General features: G+C 42.3%; 2 protein-coding genes across 7 annotated transcripts in view; one reads left to right on the forward strand and one right to left on the reverse strand.

The window, feature by feature from the left end:
* Positions 1 to 11287, forward strand: part of LOC130145708 (ethanolaminephosphotransferase 1-like) — a 57751-nt gene extending 46464 nt beyond the window's left edge. The window contains exons 7-11 of one of the 2 annotated variants that reach the window (XR_008820649.1): positions 994 to 1042; positions 3234 to 3414; positions 7281 to 7463; positions 8656 to 8922; positions 9690 to 11287. Coding sequence is in view for 1 of the 2 variants with exons in the window: in XM_056330940.1 (XP_056186915.1) it covers positions 994 to 1042; positions 3234 to 3414; positions 7281 to 7463; positions 8656 to 8721 (479 nt within the window). In the remaining variant the exon portion in view is untranslated. Of the gene's footprint in view, positions 1 to 993; positions 1043 to 3233; positions 3415 to 7280; positions 7464 to 8655 lie in introns of both variants that reach the window. The other variant, XM_056330940.1, reaches the window with a different exon arrangement.
* A 1011-nt stretch (positions 11288 to 12298) lies between these two features.
* The window catches only part of MAPRE2 (microtubule associated protein RP/EB family member 2), a 99958-nt gene continuing 90774 nt past the window's right edge, over positions 12299 to 21482 (reverse strand). For all 5 annotated transcript variants that reach the window (XM_056330946.1, XM_056330941.1, XM_056330943.1 and 2 more), the window contains 2 exons: positions 21041 to 21199; positions 12299 to 15273 (listed from right to left, as the gene is read on the reverse strand). In XM_056330946.1, the coding sequence (XP_056186921.1) occupies positions 15202 to 15273; positions 21041 to 21199 (231 nt within the window). In that variant the 3' untranslated portion in view covers positions 12299 to 15201. The remainder of the gene's footprint in view (positions 15274 to 21040; positions 21200 to 21482) is intronic.

The following is a 21482-nucleotide window of genomic DNA, read 5'->3' on the forward strand; positions in this document are numbered from 1 at the left end:
ACAAATGGGGAAAAGCCCTTGCTACATAGAAAGTGGGGAAAATAACCAACCACCCAAACCCAAAGAGCTCTGCAGGGAAACACAGAGATTTAAAAAGTCTGTATACACAGATATTTTCACCCAGTTAGGCTGACTGATACTGTGGCTTTTTGTTTAGATCTTGAACTTCCACTTGTTGCTGGAGGTTTTCTTTGACCATTGGGTGGACCAATGTATTCTGGATGTGGGTCTTAGACAGGGTACAACTTTAGGCAGCTCTAGGGTTGCTGGCACGTGTTGGTAATACTAGCAGCAGTGCAGGTAGATGCGGTGTTAGCACGGGCAAATTCCTTATCCTTTGTGGGTTAAAACTGAGCTCCAGTATTAAAAAAATGAGTAAAAAACATTACTCATTCAAATGATGGCTTTATCATGAAAATGAATTAATTTCAGCTATTTTATCAGCAAAGCAGATCATTAGTTGAACTTTAGTATATTGAAATATAAACTGTTATTTCCCCAGTAATATAGGCAGACCCGTTTGAAGTTAATTGCCTTTATGTATTCCATTGGAAGGCTTTTGGTGTCAGACTCGGTTTTTTCCTCCATGAAAAGCATTTTCTCTGTTTTTTTTCAACAGAGAGAAGCTCATGCAAAATGGGGCTTTGATCTTTCTTGGGTCTAGCAAAGGAACCTGTATGACAAATAACTGATCCTACCTACTTACTGCATCAGAATGAAAAAAAATCTTTCTGGTCTCATCACTCATTACACAAGAAAATCTGTAACAGCAACTATATCTAGCAGCTAACATTTGGAAAAATGAGGAAAGTTTTATTATTGCTAAAAGCCTCCAAACTCAGTTTGTATCCTCTAATGAGTACAGAAATACCAACTCATTTTTAAAATAGTGCAGTAGGTCTGTTATCCTATGGGAAAGCTCTAAGATCAGTAATGAACAGGACTGTATATCATTATTTGATATTTGATATTATGAACCTTTTTCTCTTCCAGGTTTCAGTTTATTTCTTTCATTTCCACAAACACTATACAACATTCACAGGTAAGATAATTAAGTTGTTTGTTTGTTCCCCCTCCCCCTTTAATTTTTTGTATTTGAATGGTTTCCTCACTTGAGCAATAAATGTAATGATTGAAGTAGCTTTCAGCCAGATGCTGTCCTGATAATGTAGTAAAATGTTTTTCTGGCCAATTTTCAGAATCTGACCCGTTTCTTTTCCATGTTTGTAACTCCTCTGCTTTTCCTTTCACTTCCCGTTCTCCAGGCAGTCTCACACTGGTTCTGCACAGTAAACTGATGGAGGCTATGTAGTTAAAAATACTGCATTTTATTTGCAGTCAAATGTGATTTGTAACTTCTGCCTGTGCTAAGTAAAATTCTGTAGCTGATCATTCTGCACTCCATGATGTCTCCCAGATCCTTCTGTAAAATTCTCCTCTGTGTGGAGTCTGCAGATAATTGCCATCAGATACAAGCTAGACAGGTGGCACGCTGTGATTGCATCTAAGAGCTGGCTTGATGCACCTAGGAATTTTATACATGGCTAGTTTATACCCCGATGGCCTATTTTTATTAATGCTGGCCTGCTTTCCGTTAGTGTTTGCTAGCTCATTTCACTCATCTGTCACATCAGGTCTCAGGCCCTAAGTGTCCTGGAGGAGGGACTGTCGCTGACTGTCTTCAGGAATTAGTGGAAGTTAATATTAACGTTTAAATTTTGGAGAGACTATAAGACAATAACACATCGCTCCTACGCATCCCTTTTCATGTCACAGTGCTCAGTGTAGTAACTAAAAGCCTGAATAGCCCCGAGTTTGGGGCAGGAGGAGCGGAGGGGCAGGAGGCGGGGGGCAGGAAAGGGTGAGGACCTACAGAGAGGCTGGGTGTTGGGGCAGGGTGCTGGGAGCAGCCGTGGGAGCAGGCTGGGGACCGCTGGTGCAGGGGACTCTGGTTTAGGGAGGACTAGGGGGAGGACAGCCCCTTTGGCATGTCAGTCCCTGGCAGTAACAGCATTTACCCCGATGAACATTTAGGTTTTGCTTTGTTTTCTCTCATGTCAGGACTTCTGTTTAATGTTTTCTGTTTGTTTAGTGACTTTTTGAGTCATCATTCGACATAGCTTCTTTCAAGCCTTCCGGTGCATTTATCATTCCTCTGAACAGAAGAGCACAGTAATTTTAAACATCCAGTCAAGCTTGCTTGAGGGATGCACACAGAAGCTATTTGGTCATGAGGAATTTGAGTTTTCCAATCATCCTCTCTTTCTTCATCCTGCTGCCTGTTCTCAGTTGTTATTTTATCAGAAGAAAATTTTTTTTGGAATGAGAAAGATATTTATTGGATTTTTCTGTCGCTGTTTCTATAAATACACATGTTCAGAGATTTTAAACAGGACATTTCCCAGTACACTTCAAGCACAGAATTGCTCTTCTGAACTATTGGTATGAAGAAGTGGTATAATGGTACTGAACTTTAGTAAATTAAACCTCCTGCTTCTTGTATAACCTCTCATTGAGTTTTGCCTGAATGAGAAAGATGCAAGATACATGCAAAAGCTGTTGATCTTACAGTTACCTTTTAACCTAGCTGACAGAAAATACGGTCATTTAACTACCGTTAAAAGTACTATCTTTAAAAGGGAGCTTACAACATCCAAGAAAACACAATGCATTATTTATTTTCCTGTACTCTTAATTAGCAAAAAAGGCCTCCCCTTTAGGCTGTACTTTGGCAACAGTACAGGATTGTCTAGCAGCATCACCTCTAGACCTAAACAACAGCAATGCCTGCCAGCCATATGCTTGATTCAGTTGCCACTGAAAACATGGTGTATATATCTGAAGTAATTTCATGTCTCATGTCAGAAGTTTCATCCTCCAAAAAATATACAGATTTTGAATTCACAGCAAGCCTGCATGCTGTGCCTTTGGATGACAACTTCAACAGAATACTGCAGCTCACTTTTTTGTGTGGTCCATTGTCAAGCAATGATGAGTGGGTGAAGCTGGTCAGAAGCTATGTGAATAAACCAGTATAATTTACCCCAGAAATAAATGTTACTTGGGTATCTTACAATTTCTTGTAAAATGTCTGGGTATCTAGCACATTTACACAGGTAGTTGTGTTGCAAGGTGAATTCTTGGGCCGAGTTTAGGCTAGAGTTTGAAATTACTGTGTGGAAATAGAACAGATAAATTTCCTTACTTTATAAAATCATTGTATTTATTTACAGAGCACGTTTAAAGAAAACACTGAAGAACGATTCTTTGTATGAAGGACTCCTACCTCTTGTGTCACCTCTGTTGCTGTTCATTCTTCTCACAGTCTGGGTGGTTTTATCTCCAGGCAACATATTAGCAAAGCAACCGAGACTGTTTTTATGGATGGTTGGGGTTGCTTTCTCAAACGTTATTGTAAGTATGTTTGTGGTGGCGGTATTATTTAGAGATAGCTTTCTATTTTTATGTGAATAAACAGAAGGGCCCAGAAACTGTAGCTAAAGCTCAGCAGAATCACACAGCTCTTCTACCTCTGTGTTATGCTCTGACTGATAAACACACACCATGGCAGTTGTCTGGACTAGGGACACTTACAATACTGCAATACCTACTCCACCACAGCATAACATTTTTATGAGGGTTCTGGTTTTTTCCCTGAGGGTTTATGAAAACCCTGGGCAGGCCTTACTTCCAGAAATATAACAGATATTCCCCAACATATAGGCAGAACTAGGGACTTGTCTAAGTAAAAGAAAGCTCAATGCAGGTACAGATTTACCAGCAAGAGTAGGGGGGTTGCAGCCTTTTCCAGCTGTTGTGCCTATTAGTGTGGTACATGTATCCTGCAGTTCAGCTGATTCCACATTTTCCCTTCACCATTTGGAATAAAAACATACCACTGACAGCATTTTTAGGCAAAGATGTGAAGAGATGCAGGGGCCTTGCAATAGCTGTCTGCCCACAGATTAGTTTCTCCTATACCACATCATTGTGACCCATTTCCCTCCTTTAACGCCTGTGAGGCAGCATAAACCTCGGTGAAGTAACAACATTGGCAGACAGACAGTAACACTGAGCACTGCAGTTAACCCAGGGCTTTCTTCTCTGGGTGAGGCCATTTGCCTCTCTTCTTGCCTGGAGAGAGGCAAGGGAGCTGCAGCCAAACAAAAAGGCGTTCCTCCATTTAATTCTAAAGCAGTCCGAAGGGTAGTGACTAGTGTAATTTTAGGAAAATAGTCTCCAACACCATCTAAAATTGTGTCACTGAGCAATGCTACATCCAATTTAAAAAGTCAAAGGCTTGAGGTGCCTTTTGAGAGCTTTGAAAATGTGGGATTTTAAAAGAGAACACATAACCCCTCTAGAAATTTGTATTCAGGAATGGAAAAGAAATCATAATTGTGAAGTTTGTTAGATGTATACTATAAATGTACATTTCCCAGGGTCACAGATCAAACAGTTCCATCTTAAGGACTTAATCTCACGGAAGTTAGGTTATTTTCAGCTGTGTAAATTCTATTGTATGCATTTTCCATTACCCAATCTACCCCTTTTTCTTAAGACAACATTGTAGATTCCAAAATGAGAACTACAGGTATTTCATACCAGTAGGGAAAGTGCTTTCAGAGCTTGGCAGATGGCAGGTTCTGCACATACATCTTAACCAACCCAGAGAAATTGTGACAGGATGCTTGCAGAAGGAAAATAGTAAGGCAAACCAGAAGTTTCTTTGTAGACTGCTGTTTGTTAGACATGGAGTGGAATGCATATTCTTCAGGCCATGTTTTTTCTTTTACCAAAACATCTACTGCAGTGTTAGAGGCTCACATGAATTAAAAATGTATGAGTTACTTGAAATTTTTAACATTTTAAAAGCAAGCATTAAAAATGTATGGGTGTTAGTTGGAATTTATAACATTTTAAAAATTAAAAACAAGCTTGTATTTCCTTTCACCTCCTCTGGTCCCTTAAACACATCTCCTCCAGCATCAGAGTAAGGCTTGTCATGGCAGTGCTTTCCTTCTCTGTGAGAGTCTGACACGCTGGGTTTCCATTATCTGCTCTGTAGACCACAAGCTGCAGCCCGTGTTCCTCTGCCTGCCAGTGTCCTGAACTTCTCGTGCCTTTGACAATGTATTTTGCTGTCCAGCAGATCCCCTGAGCTAAATGCCTGGTCTCAGACCCAGCCTCGTAGCTGTGCAGTGTCAGGATGAATAGGGAAGGTGACCGAGCAAGCAGAAAGACAGGCCATTTCCGGCATTTTTGGCTAAATTGAGGAAAAATAGGCCTCAAAAAGGAAATGTGCTTATCTGTGAGAGGAGGACTTATTTTCCCAGTCCCCATGGCCAGCAGCGGGACTGCCTGTGGGTTGACCACCCCTCTTGCCGAGCAGCCCAGACCTTGCTTTGAGAGGGCAAGTCTCAGCAATACCCAGGTCTGACCATGTCACCGCAGAGCACAGCCACCACAGCTGCTGCTGGGGAAGCCCTCAGGGGCAGTGTCTGAGCCCAGGAGGAAGGGATGGCATGGGTAAGGCCATGGAGGGGACCTTCAGCCAGCACCATAGCAGGAGATCCGTGGCCGACTTGGTGGCCGGCTGACAAGCAGGGGCAGCTCAGACTCGGGAGATGCTTCATGAGGAACCTCCCAGGAGAGATGGTAAGAGAGAAGACACCAAGGACCTCCCCAGGGGCACAAAACCACAGCCGCTAGAGGCTTAAATTCAGTGGGGCCAGGGTAGCACTGCAAGGTGTAGATGAGGCACATGGAAAAGCACAGAGCATAGTCCTACAGCCTTACTTTTTCTTTCCAGTCTGCCTCTCCACACTGCAGCGCTTCCATCTCCTCATGCCGTTTTTACCTCACTTGTAGTGTAAGTCAGTGCTTCAGGACCAGGGGGAATAAGGAACTGAGGGAGAAGCGCAGAGTGTAGTTCATTTTGCAGTGCTGTGATACACTGAAGGTGAATTGCTCCAAATATTACTAAGCGATCTTTATGAAAAATTGAGTACCATATTTAGCATGGTGTAATCATGGTTTAAAACAATGTGAAATCCAACCTATGTACAGGTGCAATTATTCAGCCAGAAAAACTATAGCATGTAGATTGCTTTAGCAATTTCTGATACCCTCTGGAACAATTCCCAAAGGACTCATAAAAAGAGTGTTATTCAAAAAATTCATAATCAATGCTGATAATGCATAGTAAGCAAAAATATTTACATTAAGTACAAATGCTTACTTCTTGCATTATTGAATGTTAATTATTTTTTCATGGTTTACTTTTTTATTCTTCAGTTTCTATAGCACAGACAGTAAAGACAGTATTATTTTTCCCTATGGTCAGACTCCTAGGATTTCAGGCACTGCACAGGGAATGATTTTTTCATGCTTCTACTGTTTTGACACATAAAATCTATCTTTAACCACATTTAAATTTTGAGCAAAACTTAAATTGATAACATATTTCAGATGTGCCTAAATTTCTTTTTTTTTTGTGAAGGACATGGTGTGCGAGAGACACATTTCTTAAGGAGTCTAAACCAGGTAAAACACTCAGGTGTGCTTAGCTGGTTTGAAAAATCAGAATGTTAACTGAGTTCATCTCATTACATTTCAAGAACTCACTAAAATTAAGCTAATTGCTTTCAGTCAAACCATGCACCATATATTCATTTTTTTCTGCCATTCTGAGTGGGATCCCTTTCTCTGGGCCCCCAGCTACATCTCCAGGGAGTCCACTGCCATGATGGAGAAAAAAAAATGGTGTGCTAGCATTCTAGCACATGAAGGAGTGCTAGAAAAGAAAAACAGGATTTAAAAGTGGCATATATTACCTTCCCTCTCTTCTAAACAATGAACCAGAATATATTTCTCTCATGCTATGTGATTGAAGTACCAGTACACTCTCCCAGTGATTAAGTGGCGGCACGTTTGATTTGGGATCGCAACTTTACAAGCCTATGTGAAAGCAGGAGGTGGCAAACAGGGTCCCTTTTTGTGAAGATGTGCTTCGGTTTGTAAAGCAAAGCGTGTTAAAACACTCTATCCAGAAAAGAAGTGGCTATTTTAAATTATTTGTAATAAATCCTTTAAGACTCACAGACAACGAGGCACAAAGGTGTATCTATACCAGTATTCTCACCAGAAACAAGCCCCATTTTGAACTGTAGCCTTGTTCTCCCCTCATCAAAAGCAACCCCCAGAGAAAATGGACATACTTTTGCCTAGACTCCCGGGCTGACCCAGCGCTTCTCACCTCGCACCTTTTGCTCCGACAGTGCAAAGTGATCATCTGCCAGATGAGCAGCACCCGGCCGGAGCTTTTCCACTGGTTCCTCTTCCCGCTGGCGCTGGTGGTCTGTGCAGCCATCTCCGGGCTGCTGGGCTGGATGGAAGAAGTGGTGCTCGCCATGTTCACCGTGCTGGTCACGGCTGCCCACGTGCACTACGGTGTCTGTGTGGTGAGTGGGCACTTCCAAAGCAGCCACAGGAGAGCTGCACTGGGGTGGGGAGGAAGATGGGGTCTGGGAATGGTTTCTATACTGTGTAGCTGGGGCAGTGCCCAGGAGTCTGCATGTTCAGTTATGATTTTTTTCTTTTTTCAGCCAATTGTTTTATTTAGTCTAAGGTTAAAGTAAAAAAGTCAGCTTACAGCAGGCAGTGCCTTTCTGCACATGCAGCAACTTCAGAGACTTGAATTATTCCAATGTAGCCAGTTGGATTTGGCTTTAAACCATCACCATCAGAATACTTACGGACTAGTTTTATGTAGCGTTCTGCCCACGTAGCATGAATGTTCCCACCCCTTCTTTTCCCTTTCTTCTTTCTGAGGTTACTAGACTGAACAAATAGGAAGGTAAAATGCAAAGTGACGTGAGTAGAATTCATAAAATAAGGTTAACTTTGCTTTGAATCTGCAAGCAAAATAACTGTCCCAAATTCTAGTCTTTTCTTGGCCCTCTGTTAGCATCTCTCAAGCTAACAGAGAGCTCTCAAGAAAACCATCTCACAAATGGTTTTCCAGTTCATTCGGTCTTACCAGTGCATTTTTGTGTCTGTTAGATATCAGTTTTGTCATTTATTGTCATATGAATTACTGCTTAAATTCATTTTTCCTCAGTTAATGCCCTCTTTTCTAAAGATTATTGTCAAACAGTCCTTAGGAAGGTTTCTTAATGGGGATTTGCTTTGAGAGAAAACACCTTGCATGGCAAAGATCTCATTTCACAGGGAGCTGGTCAGCATCTTTTATTTAAGGTACAGCACTGGGATGTAACGATTTTCCTTTGAAAGAAGCCTTTTGCCAGCAGACATTGGCATCATAGTAGATTTTACCCCAGTATCAATATAGGCCAGTTGGCGAAGGTCAGACCTGCTCAAAAGTCACTACTGACCAAGGGGGCCCAGGTCAGTCACAGTTTATGTCATCTGTGAGTCTGGTCTGTAGTGATTTAACTTCCCATCAGTGTGCCACAAGAGGAAGGAATGACCACAGTGCTCTTGCTTGAATACTTGTAGGTTCCTATGTACTTGCAGGTCCCCAAGTACACCAAGACTGTGGTTGGGTCCTCCCTTCTGTGACCGGCAGAAAAGCTACAGTGAATTGTGAAGCACGTACGAACCTGGTTGTTAATCTCCATGATTTCTCTTTAGGGGAGGCAGCTGAGTGAGCACTTGAACATTTACATCTTTTCCTTGAAGAAACGTGTCCACGAGTGAACACCTGTGCTATGATCAGACTGTAACACTTGACGTGGAGATTCACAGCTCTTCTGATGTGATAAATAGTTGGAATTAATCTGATTAAAATAACCAAAGAATAGAATAATCCAGATATCTGAACCACTGCAACCATGAGCTATGCAGCAAGATGCTTCATCTCAGAGGAAGATTCCTGTCCAGCAGAGAAGCGTTTACCAGGTTGTTCTGCTGCTAATATGTATTCTCTTCACTAATGCCATGTTGTCTTCCTCCTCCTTGCCACTGTGTCCAAAGTCCTGGATAAACCCATGCTGGGTTACATGAGATCTTTGATGGTTTATAACCAGCGCTGGTTTTGCCCAGCCTAGTCACCAGTGGGAACCCAGCAATACAAGCCCTCCCTGTATGTCCTTCCCACTCAGTCAGCACTGCCTGGTTCATTTTCCTTATTTATTTTCTCACAACTCATTTCTTCCATACAGCCTCCTGAAGGGCTTATGCCTATTCAGTCTTTTCCTCTCCTCAAATGATTGTGTGAAGAGAAAGAGCTCAGAAAGCTATGGATACAGTAAAGTGTTTTTGAAACATGATTTTTTTCCCCCCAGCATCAAGATGAGTCTAGGCTGACCTGTATCTGTCAGAAATGCAGGCTCTGTACAGCAGCAACTGGCCTTTAGACTTATTTTCTAGGCAGCAATAAGCGCACTGTTGATATTTCAGTAGCAACAAGCAATATACCCTACAAAGGTAACCAGCTGAGAGTAAATTTAGCCAACAAACCTTTGAAGATTCTCATATTTCACTGCAAAACTAGTCAAACATCACCTGAGTGCAAAATGCTAAGCAAATCATCATTTGCCTGTGTGCTCAAAACAAATTCTTGTGGTTTTAGATAATGACAAAAAAACCAGACAGACAAGAAGAGCTTTTTTTAAACATTACACATTTGCATGCAGATGTAAACTGCTCACTTCATCTACATGTAGGTTTTGTGTGTGCTTTGGAGGAAGGAGTAAGAATTTGAGTTTCATCTCTTTTCATATGCTGCCTTAGCCAGAGGGACTTTGTGGCCTTGAAGCGCTAATGAAACAATCTGTCCGCTTTCCCCAAGGTAAGCATTAGATTACATTTCTTGCACAGAGAGATGTGATTGATGGACTGCCGTGTTTATTAAGTAGTTATATCTTGCTTGCCAGAAGCAGGGCAGAAGCGTAGTTGGGCTGCTGAGCCTTAAGTTCACTTTCTTCAGTTCTTAAACCATTTCTCTGGCCTTATCGCTAGCCTGATCATTTCCCCCCCGGTTAACATACCCTTACATCAGTAGCTCCTATTAATATTTCCAGCTGAGAACTGACTAGTCATATCTTTGTGAATAGCTTCAGAAGGTTTAAGTTTGTACCACCCGCTACAGTAGTTGGCCTACCACAGCGTCCGTAGGGCTGATTTCCCCTGGCAGCTCTTGCCACGAGTACCAAGGGACAAGCCTGCACATCAGCTTCCCCTCTTCGCAAAGCAGAAAAGCCACGCTGGCTTGTAAAGTTTCTTAGGGTTTGAAAGTACGCACATTCCACCTACCAAATGAGCATGTTGAGGTCCCACCCCACAGATGAACACCATGCTACAGGCACAGTTCAAGCAGCTGAAGGTTCAGGTTAGGCAGAGGACACAAGGTCACCCCTGTTAATGCTGGTTTGGAGATTTTGCCAAGAGCCCTGCAGGGAAGGGAGGCTCACGCGCCCTCCAGCACCGGTCCAGGGCAGCAGCTGGAACCAGAGGCTCTTCCAGCCTTCCCTCCCCACTGGTGCGGTGGAGCGTGCCCCTGCCCTGCCTGAGCCCAGGGAGCCTTGGGTCTCCACAGAGGCACTCCCTAACTGCCTGAGGACTCTCATCGAGTAAGGCTGACAGCTGTTTTTTTAATAAGGGTTGCTAAAAAGCCTGTTCTGACTGTGTTTGAAGGGGAACGACGAGTTTGATGTAGGCATGCACACAGCAATCTCACTGATGAAGTTAAATACTACATCTGAGACCAGGTACGCTGCTGCAAAAGTCTCACGTATTTCAGTTTATATTTAACCCATCCATGAAAAGTATTTAGAGGAAGTCCAAACAAGAAGAGAATAATAAATTAAACAAAAATACCTCTGGATTGAATGTGGTTGTACTGGAGGAACTCTGTGGACAGGCTTCCCTTTTCCCTCTGTCTTGCACTTATTTATGAAACAGTTGGAAATAAGGGTCACAGAAGCGGCACAATTTGGTGCACTGTAATGGAGTATTTTGAAATATTTCATTAAATGGAATTATAAAACTTGAGCTGCCACAACCTGCCTGCACTTGTACCTTTCTGAAGAGAATTACGATATCACTGTTAAAGGAAACTGAAGCTCTGGCCAGCTTTTTCACATTCTATATGAAGACATGGCAAGTAACTTTCTTTTTCCTTTTTGAAGCAGCTTCTCACTACAATCTCTCTAAAGACAAGTATAAAAACAGATCGTGTATTGCACAGTGTATATATTGAATTGTTAGTCATCATAGATGGCAACTGGTTCAATGAACGGGAATAAAGATGCTTTCTTCATAAGGCTGTATGGTCAGATTTATCGCACAAAGTCAGGTAACAGTATGTAGATGACCTAACAGTCTAACAGTTTTTTTTGGTCACAACATTGTGGCAGAAAGTTTTCAACTATTTGAACTAGAAAATATATATATAACATAATTTTTATGCTGTTGAGCATTCACACTAGCCCAAAGACATGCCTCCCCCCAGTCTTATGACAAGCATCTAAACTAGTGCTGTTCTCCCAGGTTTGAGTGCCTGGGCTGGAAGTGGGCTCCTCTGGTCCCTGGTCATCCTGCCCACCTCTACCAGAAACCTTCCCTTAGTGGGGCTGGGCAGTGGTTTGGTCCCAGCCCCAGGAATGCCTGAAGGCAGCAGGGGGGCCCAGGCTGACCTCTCAGTGGTGGCATACAACCAGGCAACTTCAACGCATGGCAGAAAGAGGTCCTGACCCAAGGCTTAGAGTCCTGGAGATTTAGCAGCAACCACTGCAGCAACATTGCTTGTGCTGCAAAAGATCAGAGATGTGAGAATTACAATGAAGTTTTCCCCTTTTCTTCCAAACCCCTAATATTTTAATCTACAATGTGGGTGGCTTTTAGGTACTGCACTGAAGATTTATCCCTTAATACTTGGCCATTGCAAGAGAAGTCCACTGGGAGCTTCAGTGCCCTTGCTGTACAGCACTTTCTTTGCGTCCCGGCTGCTGCAGACTTTGCTTTTGCTGTATCAAAACTGCGATGCAACAAGAGATTTAGTACTCTGAAATGAAAAGCATTTACCATAAAGAAGGATGTTCTGTTTACATGCACATACATACGTGCATTTTCTTTTTTGATTTGTAGAAGAGGATCCAGCTGCTGAGCTCTTGGGGAAACAATACCTACACAGAGAATAAGTTAACTTTTTTTTTTTTTAAAGCAACTGCTTTTTTCTTCCTCCTCCCATATGTAGTCACTAATGAAACAAAATTACATATTTAAACCAGAAAAGTAATATTTTAGAATGTTTTGAATAGTCTTTAGAGCTAGACAGATTTTAACATATATTTTTTTATTAAATATGTAAAAAGATAAACGCAAGTCAAGTTATTCACATATTCAGACAAAAATCTACTCTACCATGCGACAATTTGTGGATAATGTAAAATGACCAATACATCTGGAATAAGACTTCTTTGTATCTATTATGCCATTACTTATCTATTTATAATTAACAATACATATGTTTACATTCCTTTCAGTTTACATTTAATATATAACCAAAGCTTTATGGTGTGCTATTTAGTAAAGGTAATTACAAATGCATATTAAAACCATAACAGAAGAATGGGTTACTCAAAGGGGGTGGGGGGAGAAGGACAACTCTTTCCCCTTTCAGAGCATCGCTCTCCCCTCAGCACAGCCAAATTTCTAGTGCCCACAAGGTACTTCACTGCCCCGGCTCCCTACATCAGTCACTCCCCCCTTGATGCAAACAGTGAGAGGGCTACAGTCCTCAGACCAGAAATAGGATATAAGGAATTTTCAGGAAATGAAGTTCAGCTTTTTTTATTGTTTATTATTATATGTGCTTCAAAGAGAAAAATGAAGAGGCGCGCAACAGTCTGGCTATGAACACTCCAGGGAGCTCAGCAACCCCAACCATTTGCACCCTTAGAAAAACATTTTCTCTTGAAGTGCTCTCCATGCGTCTGCTCAAGTATTGGCAGAAGGATGAACGGCAGTAAGCAAAGACTGGTGCTGATGAAATTAAGTTTATAGCCTGATCCCAAACTCCTTGCCCCAGTCAGAAATCTCATACAGGTTAAAGGACATTCTGGAGTCTGGAAAAAAATTAGTAACTGCTCTTCAACAGTATTATGAAGAACTACCGTTTATTACAATGACAATTGTAATAAGTACATATGTTCTAATAAACACAAATACAACGAAAACGACAATTCCCCCATTTGTGGTGACTCTTGAAAATACTTATTTTTGAATATGCACATTTTTATAAACCAGACCTTATTTGTAACCACTTGAAATGGGAAAGGAAAGCACTGGCCTGCAGGTCCCAGCACTTTGACTTCATCACTGGGAAGGATGCGAGGTCAGTGTTGGAGCCAGGGATGGGAGACATTCAGCCCACAGGGTCCAGAAACTTTCTGGGGCAGGGGGAGGATCAAGGAACTGAAAATACCTGTTCTAATGCTTAACAGTATTTTATATATCATCTGTGGTGCAGCACAACAGCAGGGTGCTCATGTTTAACTAAGAGCCACTTAGCTGCAAAAGATTGATTAGGGACAGAAAACTGCGTATGTGTGTGTGCCAGGGGGTTGATTAATTGAAAATCTTTCTATAGAAGCGTAAGCTGGGAGCTTATGCTTTAGGAGCCTATGAAGGTCTAAGATGATTTAGCTGTTCAACAGGCTTTGGAGTTTTTCAGTGGCTGCCAAGTGGGATGGGACTACCATGTACCTCCTAAATCAGCATAACAATCCAGAATTCAGAAAATCAAGTGAGAGACCAAGAAGACCGAGCATTAAGTACTCGGAGAGACTACAACACGCAGTTTTATGGGAAAAATAAGGAATGCTTTCTATACTTCAAGATACCTCTGTTTATAAAATACCATCGTTTAGAACAGGGTGGTGGGACTGCACTGGAAGGGAACACTCTCCCTGCAGACAGCTCCAGGGCAGACGTGGCTCTGCACCGTGCCAGCCTCGCCAGAGGAAGGTCAGCCAAGCGCAGAACCGGCTCTGTGCCCCTCAGTCATCTGGTTCCCCTCTGATGTGTGCTCCGTCTCCAGAAGGACTACTCACTGCCTCTCCACGCTTTGGAAGCGGCCTCAACGCCTGTGAGGTGTCCACCACCCACTTAAAGGGAGCTCAGGGGGGCTCACGGCTAGTGCTGTTGTTGGTTTTTCCCCATGCCTTGCACTAGTGAGGAAATTTCTGTCTTCCATACTTGGCTGGGCTGGGGCAGCAGAGAGGGGAAGGATAACAAAAAGAAATGGCTGGCCTACTTTGTTGTCTTCTGAGGGGTGGGAAGCCAAGTAAGTATGACAGCAGAGATCTTGTCCTGCAGCTACGCTTGCACCAAGGAGATCTCTCTCCTCCGTCAATACTGAGCTCTGCGGAGGCAGACCTGCAGCTGGAGGCTGGGACTGGATTCCTCAGGAAGGAAGAAAAGCTGGGAAATGTCTATTGACTAGTCAGGAAACTGGGAGGGTTGTCAAGAAACTTAAGTGGATGTCTGTTCCTCCAGAAATAAGCCAAAAAACATACCATGCAGCTTTCTAACAAGCTTTCTAACACAGGGATTTAAAATCTCTCCTAGGAAACAGATGCTCTGCCTTCCATTCTGTGAAGGCAGGAAAGGAATAAATGTGAGCAACATGAACATTTTCCTCCACAACACACCTCATCATTATGGCTTGAGTATGACTTCCACTACATCCCTTTATTCCAATTGTTTGACCGAATTTATGCCCCACGGCAGATGTACTAGAAAACGCGAAAGCACCACAAAGTGAGAGACACAGCTAGTGGTACGGTACTTCTTGCCACACAAAATGCCAATATAAATATGTTAGAACAAGTTACAAGTGTATCATACTTAAGACGAAAAAGAAAAAAATAAATATATATATTTTTTTAAAGAGCAGAACAAATCTCAAGCAGCCAAGTGGTGAAGTTGCAGTGATGTACAGTAGGTGATGTAGCCCTACAACCTCTTGGGAAGATACACTGAAAGAAGACGTCTGCAAATGCATCTTGGCAAAGTATGGGTACAGAATGCAGTGGTTGGCTGGCACTCACTATGGTACATAAATGTTAATGGCAGACTGGGAGTGAACTGATTTCAAGTTTGAGGCCGCACATGTTCCATTCTCCAGAAGAAAGTTCTCACACAAAATGAAAATTGTCAGAGACGCTGGGTGAGTCAGTACTCCTCCTGCTGCTGGGGCTGTTCATGGACTTGCTCCTCACCTTCATGCTCTTCTGTGTGGCTCTCCTGCAGGGAGAAAAAGACCCCAAAACGTTCTTCAGCAGGAAGCATTCCTTATAGAATCTTGCCCTGTGGTACTCACCACAACCTAAAGCTTAACGTCTAATTTTCATGCGCATCAATACGAAATGAGCTGTTACCTGAGAAAAGCAGCATCTTGTAATATTACAATAAACTGCATTTACTTTGCTTTTAATCAATGCATATGCAGTACTGGTACTTCCCCAGAAAAAGTGTCAGTTTTCAGCATCACCGAGTATTAACTGTTCTGGTGAGTGAACATTTTCAATAGCTAGACAGGGAGATGCTGTATCGTAACATCCCGATGCCCTCCCATTTTCAGTTTGTCCAAGGATTTCTGAGCCTGTCTGCTGTAGTTTTCACACAATCTTCACTCTAGGTTTGTATCACTAAATGGACAAGACACTCCTGCTATCACCTGCTTTAAAAATTAAACTCAGCCTCCTTTTTGAGGTCAGACATCATACTTTCCCAAAATAATATACTCATGCTAACATAGATCAAAGTTTACCAAAACAGTGATTTTTAGCTGTATCCAGAAAATGCAAAGACTTGCAAACACATTTTCTTTGAAAAGAATCGAGTCCGGTATTTGCTCATTTATAGAGCTAATGTTAAAAGCGCTAATCGCTACTGAACAGTTCCCTTCTGTAAACAGTTCCAATGCACAGTATTTTCCAGAGCTGTCTCTCTGAATGTACCTTCCCACTGGGAGAAGAATCCCTGATGGAAGGGAACGGTGGATCCTCACTGCAAGCGGTTACAGTTTCAAACAACTTCCAATTCAGAGACAACAGACCTGGTCCCTTGAGTTGATCTGGATGTTATCAGACCTCAAAAAAGTCTGGCTGAGTCTTAGAGCATTCTGGATTCCCACAGTAAGTGCAGCTGCATTTACAGCTGTCCTCTCAAGTGGCTTCCATCATTCTGGAGCACGGTTCACCGAAAAGATTCCCCCACGTGTACCCTCTGCCCTGCGTTACTGGTGCTCCGCTGCAGGAAGCTCCAAAGGAGAGCACTTTTCCAAGATACTGGGCTGCCATTCAAAATGCAGCACCCTGATACGGTACCTCTGCAGAACTCCCCTGGCTCCCAGCAATTTTTGTCAGAAGCAAGCAGCTTGAACAACAAATTTCAACAAATTGATACTGCTAAGTTTTCAAATTTGAGGCAAAAATTAAAAAAAAAAAAGGGAGACTGTAATTTGAGTTTTTCCAGAGTAGTGCAGAGCAGCTTATGCAACAAGAAAATTCCCTTCTGGCAGGAAAATAACTCATATTTCTAAAAGGGCAAGAACAGGAGAATAAGGTTCCTAATATTTGCTGATACAAAGGAAATATTCAGTTGTTTACCACATACAGAAACAGCCAAATTTCAATTGAAAGCAAGCTTATTATCACTTGGGTGCTATTTTCAAGGTAGAAGCCACACATGGCAGTCAGGACAACTGTAGTTGAGCACCTATGGCCCCTTGGGGGCAATGATGCCCTTGTTACATACAGTGGGTGCATCGTGTCAAAACAGCTTTTTGTTAGCATCTAGAAATCACAACTTCTGTAATGGGCTGCAAGGGTGCAAGACTTGCAGAGAGCAGGAGTTTCACAGAGAGAAGCTGACAGCTGTGAGAACATGACCCTGCCTTACAGAGTGAGAAGACTGAAGCTTGTTCAGCCGCAGTGAGCTGTGCTCCCTTAACCCCATCTATCCTGACCCTCCTTAAGTGTTTGAGGTGACCTGCTCTGCAATGCACCTGTTCCATAGGCTCTGTGTATGCAGAGTTTATGAGATACCCCTGTTAGAATGCCCACCCATGCAGAATTTGAAGGTCACATACATGCTATCTTTTCATGCATGTAATAGGAAGAGCCTCTAACCACAGGGAGTGGCTTGGGAACCTACTCTGCAGCTCTGAAAGAGGAGTGGTGGTTCCTCTCTTGCCAGGCTTACCCTTGATGGAAACTGTACATCTTCCGTGACTACCTTAGAAGTTGCTCTGAGACTTGGACACTTGCTACTCAGTATATACAGCTTGTACAAATACACGGAATAGGAAAGACAAGAGTCACCATGCCTAATTACCTTGGGACTGTGGAATCTCCTTGAATAGCATCCCCTAATAAGGAAAATAGTGGAAGATCTATTTAGAGCACTTATTTCTGGCTTGGATCACATAACCATGGTCATCTCTGTTTCACATGATGAGAGGTGCTCTCCTGACTCTTCGATCCATCTGTCTCAAACTATTCAGGTGTGCCTGTAGATTGAAGAGCTAAACTTTTCAAAAACCAGCTGCTGGGGTGGAGAAGGGGGAGGGCTTTTCCAAAAGCAGCAGCAGATGTGGTAGCTGCCACAGCAGAAAAATACAAAGACAACTACATTTTGAGCAATTGCTTTGGAAACTCGAGCTGAGCAGCTGATAGCTCAAACATCAGCCATGCATCCAACTTTTGCATGAAACGAACCAGAACAGCCTATGTAGGAGAGCAAAAGCTTTCCTACATTTTTGTTTTATGCCAAGACCTACATGGCTCTGGGTTTCATAACTAGACATACAGCCTCTTCAGTCTGAAGCTCTCCTTCTGTAACACCACACAGTCAGATGCTCTACATACCCTCCAAGGTCTCAATACTGCCTACAGCAGTCATAACACAGGTGGTACAGGCCACATTTCTGCACCACCCAAACGCATCCTTTTTTAACACCATCCTCTGTCAACTCTGATGTTTTTGATGGAAGTAGGAGAATTACAAATGAGCAATTTGTAATTAAAAGTTACAATGGATTACAGACTGATCAGCGAAACATTAAATTACACTAGCAGATATCCCTCTTGTATAAACAGAGAGATAATGATAAGGTTTAAAACAGAACTGTAACTGGGGAAAGGGAGCCTCTAAAGACAAGGAACCCAATGAATTTATGTTTGTGCTGTAAGACTCAAAAACTCACCAAAAATTAAGACCCCCAAGAAAGTAATAAAAAAAAATTAATCAGTCTTAAAGATTTACCCTTCGGTGAATCAAACAAAAGAGAAATTTATGAAGTGTCATGGCTGAAACTAACTATGACTCAGAATTCCCTCCACCCGTGACACGAACCTGATAAAAATCTCTTCAATGCAATACTACAATAATCAAACCTCTAGAGAATGCTTTTTATAAGGACTAAATTCTATACTCACATCCTGAACCATTCTACACAGAATTCACCTGACAGCCTACAATGCTCACAAGGGACCTATGAGGTACTGGGAGATGCAACCACTTCAACTGCTGTCCAGATTTTTTTTCCAGATTTTTTCTTTTAGAGAGATTAAATTAAGCTTAACAAAAAATTAAGTATAAAGGAATGAGTCTCCCTTGGTACAAAAACCAGGACACGATTCTCTGTGTAATGTCAAATACAGTAGACGCCTGTCAAGTTACAGCTAGGAAGGAAGAGTTCAAGATTGCTATCAAGCAGTTATTGGAAGTACGAACCGAAAACAAATTTAAGTCAGTCACGATATTCAAGCATAAGGCTTTGGTCAGGGATCCCTTGCATGGTACGTGTGAGCTGCATTCCTTAGCATCCCCTTCCTGAAGGAAAGCCTCATGGCCACAATGTAATTTATACATGTGTCACAAACACTGAAAACTAGTGTAATCCTTCCCACCCCACCCCCTTTGCCTCTGTATACTCGAGACACTCCGAAACAGAGATTTTATAAAAATTCTAAGCTGGATTTATGATGAACTCATTAGCAAGAAACCAGGAATGCTGGAACTGCCTGTGGTTTGGGAATTGGGGCTATTTCCCATCTGGGGATTGGGAAAGCCAAACTGCTGTGACTGAGGAATTAACCTGCAAAATGCTGCGAGACACAGAATTTAATTTGGGACAAATTAGTTACAGAGAGAGAAAAAAAACAGAACTGAAGGTGAAAGCAGGGCAATGAGACAGCAAGGTCTGAAAACAAAAAGTAGGCAAGACTTGCATCAGCAAGGGAACCAGTCTTTGGTTTAGTGCTAATGCACCAGGGTCTTTCCTCAGCAAATCGCAGTCCATCTGCTTGGCTGAGGAGGAATGCACCCCAGAAGATAGAGAGATCAAGTCTCCCACTACAAGGTACAAAAAAAGTGTGTGGGAGGTGGCCTCTGTGTTCTCCTCCAGGGGAGCAGTGCTCCCCTGCTCAAGTGACATACCCGGCCTCCAACTGCAAGCACATTTTAGATAAAGGCACAGTCATCGTATGTAGCTCACGCGCAGGCGCAGACGATGCTTTCAACAGAGAAAGATTTGGAGGGAGGAAGGAGATAAAACACTGGGATGTGGACTGAAGTAGAACATTTTGTAATGTGTTCTGCCTGTAAGGAAAACTGCAGGAAGAAAAGCAATAAATGCATTCTTTGGCACAGAATCAATTGCTATTTAAGCCAACGCAGACAGACAGATGTGGTAGGGGTATGGGGAGAAGAGGGATTTTTCTGGCTTTGCTTTATAAATAAATCACTGTTCTTGAATCCAGAAGACATTTTCTCTGACCGCTATATGTATGTAACTCTTCTAGCCTGTTATCACATGCCTGGCAAATTTGTCTTATTGTTTATTCCTGTAAAAATAATGGTTTCCTCCTCCTCTTCCTCTCTAGCACTTGTCCCACACCTTTCAACAAATCCTCTTTCCCCTGCTGCTTCTCACCTGAGCAGTGGCTCCTGTCAGCAGCAAGCTCATGTCCCTCTTGCACTCAACTTGCATTTACGCTCTACTGGTCTTTTCTAGAAAAGCATTTCAGTCAGTAGTTTCTTCAGCGCTACTTTTGACTTAATATTTAGGTCAGCTGATTACCGCTGCAACAGTTTTCTGGGAACAGATGTAAGACAGCCTACAGCACCACAGTACTGCTGAGAGATTAAGTTGATGCTTATACACTCCGGAGCCAAAGCCATCGTCCACTGAAGGGTCAATCGTCAGTACAATGCATACAGGGATTTAGTTAACATGAATGGGAGTAGTTCAGCGAAATCTCCACTGAATCATTATCCCTGAATGTATCTGAGGAATTTAACCAGCGCCCTTTGCAGCTTCTTGCTTTGTTCAGTGTCTACAGTGCTAAGTCTAAGATGCAATGAGATTCTTGCCTAATCTTGCAGACAATACATTTCTGAAATTTTGGTAATAGAGGATTATTGGGTTTGCACAAGGAAGAATTTTGCTTATAACAACAGGATAAAAAAAATGCTAGAGAGCGTTATCTCTGCAGATATAATTACATGTTTGGCAACCTCCACCATATGCATCACAGCACTCCCACATGGACTAGAGAAGGTTCGCAGCTGTAGACACTGAACAGCAGCACCTCTGTCAGAATTTCTGTGATCTTCAACACGTTAAAGAACATGAGTGAAAGACTTTATGCAGAAAGGTAGAAGATGAAAACACAAAGCTAAGGCTCAGAAACATATGAAATCAATTTAAAATGGTGACATACCCCCCCTCCCCTTTCAGATCAACTTCAGCAAACGTAGAATACAAAACCTACAGCAAAGCAGCAAAAACCCCCAACCAGCTAGCATCCTGAATCCCTTCCCCAAGCTGAAAAGTCTGTTGTTTGCAAATGCAAACTTCCTTTTGGGGGGATGAAGCATGGGGATTCTAGCTGCTACAGTTCTGCTGACCTAAATATAGGACATGACCCAATACTGTGCCAATAAATTTGTATAAAATTAAGCACTTTTTTGCCTAAACAAAAGACATTAAGCTTGAACTTACATGTTCTTCTGAAGCATAAAGGACTTCCATTAGCCGATTGACAAGGTCATTATTCTCTCCCCCGTGTTCTTGGCAGAGAAGTTCAATCTCCCTTAATTTGCCAAAGTAGAAATCCCTTTCCTTCTCCACACCTTCAAGTGCAAGTTTTAATGAATGTACCTGCATATAAACCAACACATGATGCATCAACTGTGAGGTGCACTACAGACAAAACAACTCAGTCTAAAGTTATGCAAGCTGAACAATCTTAAATATATATTCAATTCTGTAGCTTAAAATGAAGTCTACTTTTTTTTTCCCTGAAGTGCTAGATTGAACCTTACACAACAGAGAACAGTAAATCAAGCTCCACCATTAACGCCTCTTGGATGCATCTTAACCTTGATCCTTAAAGGTCAATTTTCTCAGTGCTCTTTTATACTGAAACCCAAAGCAGCAGTTC

Source organism: Falco biarmicus, chromosome 3 (genome assembly GCF_023638135.1).
Source record: "Falco biarmicus isolate bFalBia1 chromosome 3, bFalBia1.pri, whole genome shotgun sequence".
In the NCBI taxonomy this organism is placed as follows: domain Eukaryota; kingdom Metazoa; phylum Chordata; class Aves; order Falconiformes; family Falconidae; genus Falco; species Falco biarmicus.